This window comes from Bemisia tabaci, chromosome 3, assembly GCF_918797505.1.
Source record: "Bemisia tabaci chromosome 3, PGI_BMITA_v3".
NCBI classification, from domain to species: Eukaryota; Metazoa; Arthropoda; class Insecta; order Hemiptera; family Aleyrodidae; genus Bemisia; species Bemisia tabaci.
This window is the reverse complement of record NC_092795.1, coordinates 28295225-28304398: the sequence shown is the minus strand read 5'-3', so window position 1 is coordinate 28304398 and position 9174 is coordinate 28295225. Positions and strand designations below refer to the sequence as shown.

The window sequence follows — 9174 nt, the reverse complement described above, 5'->3', positions numbered from 1 at the left end:
TTTCTTGTAGATAATGCCTCAAAAATCACGATGAGCGCATCGGCAAAGTCTGAAATGCACTCATAACTTCACAATCTGCGTAAGAAATTTGCGTTTTTTTAAGCTTCCCGCTTCAAAAACGATACTACGGCACAGGTGAACATTTTGTTAGAGGAGTCGCTCCATCGTCGGCGATATTCATCATGGCCGACGCTTGCGCGCAGTTCCGCGCGTAATTCGAGGAGAGTTCAAGGTCAATCAATTCGGGCGTGGAAAATATGAACGTTAACACACCGATTGTTATCTGGTCCAATCCAGTTCAGGTGTTACCTCGTCCCATCAAACGTGTTTTGGCGGATTGGCGTCGGCCATGATGATTATTGCCGACGATGGAACGACTCCTCTTACAAAATGTTCACCTGTGCCGTAGTATCGTTTTTGAAGCGGGAAGCTCAAAAAACCGCAAATTTCTTACGCAGACTGTGAAGTTATGAGTGCATTTCAGACTTTGCCGATGCGCTCATCGTGATTTTTGAGGCATTATCTATAAGAAACAACTCTTAGTTTTGCTCTAGCAAAAGTTTGCAACGCCATTGTTTAGTGAGTCTCAGTGTGTGTAGTATCTTCTTGTGCAACTATTTCCGTTATTACCTGTGTCTAGTGGTCAATGTGTGTCCAGAATTCCAGTTTTTGTTAGTTGCTGTCTATGTAGCTCCTCTAAAAAATGCGAAGAATTTAAGGAATTCGGAGCCAAATCCGCTGTGTGGTGATTGATTTCTTCACCCTGTATCGCGGTCAAGACGAGCGTGTTGAAAACTGACAAAAAGTTGGAAATAATGGATGCGCACAAGGATTTGCTTTACTGATGCTCAGTGCCAACAAAAAGTCACGTTTTTTGAAGTGAGAGAAATTAAGGACTCAGGAAGACTTGCAACGCCCTCAGCTTTTACCAGTGCCCTGAACTGTTGAATGATTTTGGGCTGTTCAGATTTCACTAATCTGATGACGCTACAAAATCTCCGCGAAGCGGGAGAGAAAATTACTCAATGCGCTGAATTTCCGGTCAGACCACTTCAGAGGTTTCCTCTCTTTCAAAGTAAAGCTTACCAAAAAGATCGCGAGGGTTTAATGACAGATGGGATGAACGATTAAAAAAATAACACGTCTCAAATATTTGGTATGATTCCTACGAGATGTTTCAAAACTTCGCGCTGATATCAGTCATGCTGCGAGACAAACCTCGATGACGCTTAAAACGCAGCTATCAACTAATTACCCTGACCGGAAATTAACCTCGCACCTACGATTCAAGTAAACCTTACCGCTGTCAAGTTTCTTACAAATTGAAGTATTAAATCTACATTCGCAGAAAAATATTTGTTGTCGATTAGCAAGGTAAAAATGATTGTGAATGATTTCGAGTTTAAGTTGACCTTTCACAAAACAAAATCAAAATCAAAATCAATAGAAATCAATGATGGATTAAAGATAGATCGTTATGTTCCTTCCCATCGTTCTTCTGACTCCTTACCCTGTTACCCTTCCACATCCTCTACTTTTCGTCTATCCCTTTCTTCTCGATCCCTCATTGCAAAAAAAAAGAGGAACAGATGGAGAGCTGACATAGCACACTGCGGGCTAATTATTGAAATTGATAGACATAGCTATAGACAAAACAGATATGGGGAGTATGGAGCAATCCTAAGGGTTGAAACGGGTGGTTCTAAGAGGGAAAGGGAGAAAATTATGGAAAAACTATAAAGTCTTTCGTGGATTGCCGCTAGATAGTATATTTCCTATACCTCCTCCGTCTATTGCAACAACCCGCTTTCCACCAAAAGGATCCCTCCTGTATTTCTTGTGTATCAATTTTAAAAAACGGCCCGCAGGTCAGTCCCAAAACTAACTGACTGGACTTCCAACCAGTTACTCTTCTGCCTAAAATGATAACATAATGAATAATCTGCTTTTTTATACATCAGGAAACGTCATTATACCGGCGTAATGGGATCCCATCGGAGAGCCGAGGGCGAGACCGTGGCTTCACCGAGGATTCCGCTGAGGCGAGTCATCGTTTCTACATAATGAACCTTTACTGCTCGTCGACTTTCATCTGTCACATTGCCCGAGCTTTCAGAAGCGACAACACCCTTGTTTGCTCATCGCGCTCATTCAAACAACTTAACGCGCATCAACCAGGAGCTAGTGCCTTGCCGCCGGGTCGATACGGAAGCTGACTTTGAACGGCCAAGATTCATCGCGGAGCCTCGAGTTTCCCGCAAGCGAGTGACTGGCAAACAGCGGCTGACTGCGCGTTGTGATGGACCAATGGGTCAGGTTAGATTTAAGGCACCCCAAGATTCGTTCCAATCGATGAATTTTCACGCAAAGCATATTAATGGTAGAGAGAGAGCCTAAAATTCAATCGTGCGTGGAAAATTAACGTGTTGGGTGCAGAGAGGGCGATTTTTCGTTCCGGTCTTCCAGAATCTCCACTGCTAATTCATATTTTAGAGAGGAAACTATTGAGCAAATTTTATGCAATTTTCGGTTTTCCAGCATTTTAATATCATGAAGGGTATTCAGATTAAGTTTTGGCGAATTCCATGCATTTCTTCTAAGTTTAATGGATGCAACGTTAACGGAGGTCATGAGACACCGGAACTTAGAAATTCTTTTTTTGCGCCCAGCGCATCAATTAACATCAGAATCAGAAAGTTAAACATTTCCATTCGCGAAAAACCAAAATCAATTTAACTCCATTCGGTCACTAAACTTATAAAGACGTCCGGCAAATTAATAGAGTTCGGTTTTGCGAACATCTCTAGCTTGGATCCTGTAATACACTCTATTCCTAAAATTATCGGGGTAAATTCAGCACGTTTAGAAGAATGTTTCATCGCAAAGCACACAGTAAGCAACTTAGAGCTTGTGCCTGATTCATCGCAGTCTCTGCTGAGTTAATTTAAGATCACATCCCCGTAGCCGTAGCAGCACCCCCCGATGTGACCCTTCTTCAAGCTTTTTGAAACTCGGGGGCTGGAAAGGACATCGCGTTATCAGGAATCAACCCTTTTGACTCCAACTTTCCAGGTATATCGGGAGTTGGGGGAAAAGTTTTCCTTGTATTTCAATCTATCACTCGATTACTTGGCAAAATTTTCTCTCCTCCCTGCATAGCTGCAAATAGGGGGATTAAGGATCATTGGCGAGGCGTGAATGATCGATTATCGATTTTTCCTCATTTGAAGCTGGGGTAAAGAATCTACTATAAAGGTGTTCGTTGCGAACACCCTGTTTATCGATCCTTTTCCGTAGGTTTAAATGGCAGATCAATCGATACACCACAACGCACGCCACGCCACTGTGGAGGATATGAGTTCCAAGTGGTGAGTTATGGCCGCTCATAGTTTCTTTTAACCAATGGACCACAAGACAAAGTACAAAGTTAAGCATTCTGATACGTGTTTCCTGACCGAAATTTCACGTATAACACAATTTACGCAACGAAAATTACTGAAATTAACTCCTAACTAGGATATTTAATGTTTCTTGACACGTGAATTCAAACCTCTCGCTCCTGAAAACACAATGGTCGACGTGGGTCAAATCGCACACTCAACTTGACTATGACAATCTATAAGATATGAAAATCTAGCAACCTCTATCTTGACGCTTTGGTTTAGTTAGAGCAAATTGTTTACATTTTGAACGATAAAGGAGATTGTGTTCGTCAGTAATGTCTCAAAGGGGCCAGGACTGGATGCAAAAGTCTTTCTTCGTCAGACTTTAAAAATGCATATTTTTCGAACTTGGTCTCGCTAAGGAGAAATATCCTAAGATATACAATGTCAGCCACTCAGGGTCTACGATACTATGATCTAGAATATGAGCTTGCGATTAATATCTAGATTTTCTACACGCATCAACCGCTCAGATTTGTTGAGTTATTAGGTAAATATATCTACAGACCTCGAGAAGAAATCGAAATTACTGTTTTCAAATGTTTAAATGAAGAACCGGTGAAACGGAATTTTTCACAGGTGACAAAAAGAATTGAGAAAGAAAAATCGGTGGAATTAGAGCTTTTTTCATAGATTGGTGCGAGAAACACAAAAAGCGTGCAGAGGACAACGGACAGAGGGCACACACAGCCTTACCCTGAGGATCCGAAACGGACTGTCGACGAGGAGACAGTAGTCGCCTTCATTGAAGCTCTCTTGGCTCTCCACTTGGTGGGACGACTCGAGATTCAGCGAGCGGAAAAAAGCAGAGCGGGCAAGCTTCTCACAATAGTTCGATCTCTTCAAGTCCCACCGGCCTTTTTTCTGCAAGGAAGAGAAAAACGGCACCGATCAGTTGCTGGTGGGACTGCGTTGCGTTTATATATTCGTAACTCACAGAGGGCAGCTCTGTGCTGCTTGATACGGAGTGTCCCACAGTTGAATCGCTTGACTGAAGGGGCGAATTATAAATATTTAGGTCAATGTACTAGTCGCGCGTAAACAGCAGCTAGCGAGGGCTGCTAACTAACCGACATGAAGACGAGGCTGGGTCGAGGGATTCGATAGAGTGCAGTTTCAATGCGTTAATCAATCGGCTTTCATTCTTATCCTCGTGTTCGTTCAATAAGGATTACTTCTTGTAGAGGTCACACCTAATGAAAAAAATTGGGGAAAAATAAAATCGGAGAGGCTTAGCTGCCCGGTTTCAGATAGGTGCTACTACACCAGAAGAAAATCCTGCAAAATTCCAGCCCAAACGAACCACTCTCAGAACTCCCGCGAACGGATTATTGCTACTAGAAAAAAGGGGAAACTGTTAATATTCATGGAAAACCAACAGTCTTCGAAATCAAAAAACAGTTTTTACCTGCAAAAACAACGCGTGAAATTGTATTTTGAAATTTCCTAAGGTTAGAACAATTCTCATGCTTATTACCGATGAAGTACATCTATTTGAGCTGAGTTTCTTTTGGTTCAGTAACTAATTGTGATGGCTCTCAAATGGTAGGCACACGCAGAAAATATTTGTGCGACATCCTGCAATAGTGTTTTCAACTGTTCGGGTCGATATGTTTCGAATCGAACAGATCGTATCGCGCGGGACAAGGTGAGATCAGGCAAAAATGAATACTTACTTCCAATCGCGATTCGATGGTGTCGACTGTGAGGTCGGTGTGGGCGCGACGAAACGGAATCAGACTCGGAACGCGTGTCAGGAAAGAGCGGTTCGGCATACTATTTAGGAAATCCTGCAGAGCAAAAATCACCACGCGATAAGCACTTGAGTAACATATGTCACCATTGATTTAGTGCTCAATTTCATATCAGTAAACTTCATTTTTAGATGAGCAAGAATATGTAGGCTACATACAAAAAACTTCATTCTTTGGAAGAGTGGAATCAGGAAAGTTTTCGCAAGTCCATCGTATTCTTTATGAAATTTAAATGAAGCAAGAGGTGCACTAAGAAGAATCTAGGGCTTATAAACCAAGTTGCGAGTCATATGAAACACCACTAATAGTGATAAAGGCAAATAATAGCATAATGCACCTTGCTGACGGTGAATATACCTGAGTATAGTTCACAGACCGCGGGAACCATTTGTTCATCACCACTATTAGTGCGGCGTTCCATATGAGCCACTAATTGGATTATAAAACCATAGATTTTTCTCCGCGTGCTTTATTAATCGGCTCCCAGGCAGCGGGAAAAAACTCCGTTTTGAGGGTACAAAATTCACTCAAACAAGTGTATCTTACACAAGAATACGACGGTGAAGTATCGGGAAAACAAATTTTGCCGATTTTGGCATGTGGTCAGAGGAATAATCGCCTTTCTCAGTTGGAAATGACCGATAGTTGTCGCGTAAAAATTTATCAAGTTCGAGTGAAACAGCATTTTGCTGGAATGTGGTTACGTTCTTCTGCCTGGGAGACGACGAATTCCGTGCCTAGGGCATCGCATACTTTTTTTTTTTTTTTTTTTTTTGAGTTTTGTGGCTTCTATTCCTTTGTATTGTTTAGATAGGAATCTACAGCCATCTATAGACAGAGGGGGTTATATTAATGATACGAGAGGTTTAAAGAAAAGAATAGGAATGTATAGTAGGATTTTTTAAGGTTTTTAGAGAGTTGGGTGGGTAGATAGTAAGGTAAGAGTCCCCTACACCAGCTTCACGCTAAGAGGCTCAACATAGCGACTAGTAAGAAAATAATTGACTGAGCCATGGAGAACATACCAAGTGAACTATCAGGACAAGTTGTTTGGTAGGGAATAGACGGGTTGTGTGAATTACTGGGTTGGACTAGTGGAAATTATCGCATACTATGAAACCTCGGCGGAGCGAAAGGGGGTTGAGACGAACTTACCTTGTTCGGCAAGGGTGGATCCAGCTCGCGGGAACTCGCGAGGAAAGACATGACGCGACTGATGCTCCCCGAACTTGGCTTCCATCACAGCGAGCAACTTCCGCCCCGTCATCCCCGTCTCGCGCCGCGGCGCATCCCTCGTCCAGCGTCCAGTTTCTCACCAGCCGCTTGGGCCGCGGCTCGCCGTGCGCTTGGAGCTTCCCGAGAGCTTCGGCGGTCCATTACGGTTGAATGGGTCTTGGGCCCCAAAAAGCTTTGGAGTGTTCCACGAACACTTAGAGACTAGAAGCGTCTATCCAGAATATTGGCGGTTTGGGTTTCGCACACGGATAAAACTTCCCGCTTTTGATGTCACTCTCGTATTAATTTTTTTTTTTTTTTTTTTTTGGGGGGGGGGGGGGGTTAGGACCAATCTAAGGAACATGATTGCTCAACCAGGTTTCGTGTCAGATCGACCCAAACCGTAGGCTGCTCTGAGATATGGGACCAAGAAGAAAGTGTCTTGCCGAACCTTGCTAAATTCTTCATGGGTTTACTACTGAGTTTGATACTATCCAAAGAGACGAGTGTCAACGTCATAATTATTACTTTGACACTTTTCTTCACTCCAAATTATTGAAATAAAAGTGCATTTTATACACTGCAATTAGTGCTTTCTTTTACATAGTGGCGGCAAACCGCACACTCAACGAGGAATTTCTCACCGAATGACCATGGCGGATTTGGCAGATATCATATTTGATTCTTCAGAATTCTCTTTTCGCCTGAACTTGACACTCAACGCGGTGTTGAATTCACGTATTCGTTAAGCTCTAGGTACCCGCCATTCGGAATCTGAGCATTACAATAAATTACGTTCTTCATAACCATCTATTCGTTGAATTTTTACCCGAATACCTGTATTTTTGCTCAGTCTGCGATTTCATCACGGAGCGGAGACGAACTCAACACTCAACGCGGTGTACCACAGACCTGATTTATCGCAATATTTTCCTTGGTTGACAGTATCATTAGTTATTCCTCATGCTTGTCACGTGTTGAAATCACGTATTCGTTAAGCTGTATACGTCATTCGGAATCTGAGCATTACACCAAATTACCTTCTTCATAACCATCCTTTCGTTGAATTTTTACCCGAATACCTGTATTTTTGCTTAGTCTGCGATTTCATCAGAGGAGCGGAGAAGAACTCAACACTCAACGCGGTATGCCACATACCTGCTTTATTGCGTTTTTTTCCTTGTTCGATACTATCATCAGATATTCCTGATACATGTGACGTGTTGAATTCACGTATTTGTTAAGCTGTACACGCCATTTGGAATTTGAGCATTACACCAAATTGCCTTCTTCATAACCATCCTTCCGCTGAATTTTTATCCGAATACATGTATTTTTGCTTAGTCTGCGATTTCATCACGGAGCGGAGACGAACTCAACACTCAACGCGGTATGGCACAGACCTGATTTATCGCAATATTTTCCTTGGTTAACAGTATCATTAGTTATTCCTCATGCTTGTCACGTGTTGAATTCACGTATTCGTCAAGCTGTACACGCCATTCGGAATCTGAGCATTACACCAAATTACGTTCTTCATAACCATCCTTCCGTTGAACTTCTACCCGAATACCTGCATTTTTGCTCAGTCTGTGCTGTCATCACGGAGCGGAGACGAACTCAACACTCAACGCAGTATGCCACAGACCTGATTTATCGCATTATTCTCCTTGGTAGATACTATCATTAGATATTCCTGATGCTTGTCACTTCAGGTCATAATTTAATTGGGTGCCGACGCGTTTGGAGACGCACAGTAATCTTACTCAAGCTGGAAAAAAGGACCTTACCTGGAAGAAGTAGCAGTAGAAAAATAAGGAGCAACGCGGATAATTTATACAGAGAAAACAGCATTAACGCTAAAAATGAGCCCTTCAACTAGCGTTTAGTGGAGCGCAGTTGTCGGCTGACGTCTAGCGTTGTAGGGCTCAGCACTGAAAGACCGTAGAGATAAGAGCTAAGCTACGGGAGTCCCAATCATAAGTCGAAATTCGTCTTATGCTTCAAAATGTGTTGAACATGTAGCTGACCAAGAAGGCTGGAATAGCTTATTAAAAGAAGAAGAAGGCGACGACAAAGTGAGGGCAGAAGAGGAAGTTGAGGGGGCAAAAGATGTTGATTGCGCGCGCGTCCCCGTTAGGGTGGTCCAAACTGGGCAACTTCGGAAAATGAACCGTGACTCCTCCTAAATTTGTTCCTTACCATCCAAATATGATACCTGCCAAATATTTTCGTTCTCCGATAATATTAACACGTGCCGACTTGAGGCTGAAAATCTCCCAAAAAATTACATTGATTTAAATGGGGCGAAAATGGGCCGATCCGCGGTATTTCGTTTGTCGGCTGTAAAATGCGCCAAAATGCAAATAACTTGCTCTTAACTTACGATGATACCTAGAGGCCTATTGTGAATGAGAAAATCACACATTCGACCCATTGGGAGGGGGGAGGGGGTCACAGCGGAGCCGATTCATAGGCGCTGGGGCGCCGCGTAAAGCATCATGCGCTAAGGTGATACTATGCGCTAGTGTGTGTGATAGAAGTAAGTTTTACGCGTATTGTTCTTCAATTTACGAGAAGTCCAGTTAAGTTTAGTAAGTAGGGCTGGACCCTATTTTATCGTTAGAGTGACCCAACCTAGAGACGTCCGAAGTTCAGCACAACTGACGGTGGGTGGCTCCATTTGATCTCCCACTTACTGATCACTGCTACTTACCAGTGATCGCGATGAATAGCGATTTTATCGGTTGGTTATCGAGATT

The 9174-nt window shown here is 42.8% G+C and overlaps 1 protein-coding gene across 1 annotated transcript; it reads right to left on the bottom strand.

The window, feature by feature from the left end:
* Positions 1-577: 577 nt before the first annotated feature.
* Positions 578-6733, bottom strand: LOC109031130 (uncharacterized). Its single transcript, XM_019042474.2, has 3 exons — positions 6353-6733; positions 5120-5233; positions 578-4307 (listed from the first exon to the last, which is right to left on the bottom strand). Exons 1-3 carry the CDS (start codon positions 6401-6403, stop codon positions 4071-4073), a joined length of 402 nt encoding a protein of 133 aa, XP_018898019.1. The 5' UTR covers positions 6404-6733; the 3' UTR covers positions 578-4070.
* Positions 6734-9174: the final 2441 nt, after the last annotated feature.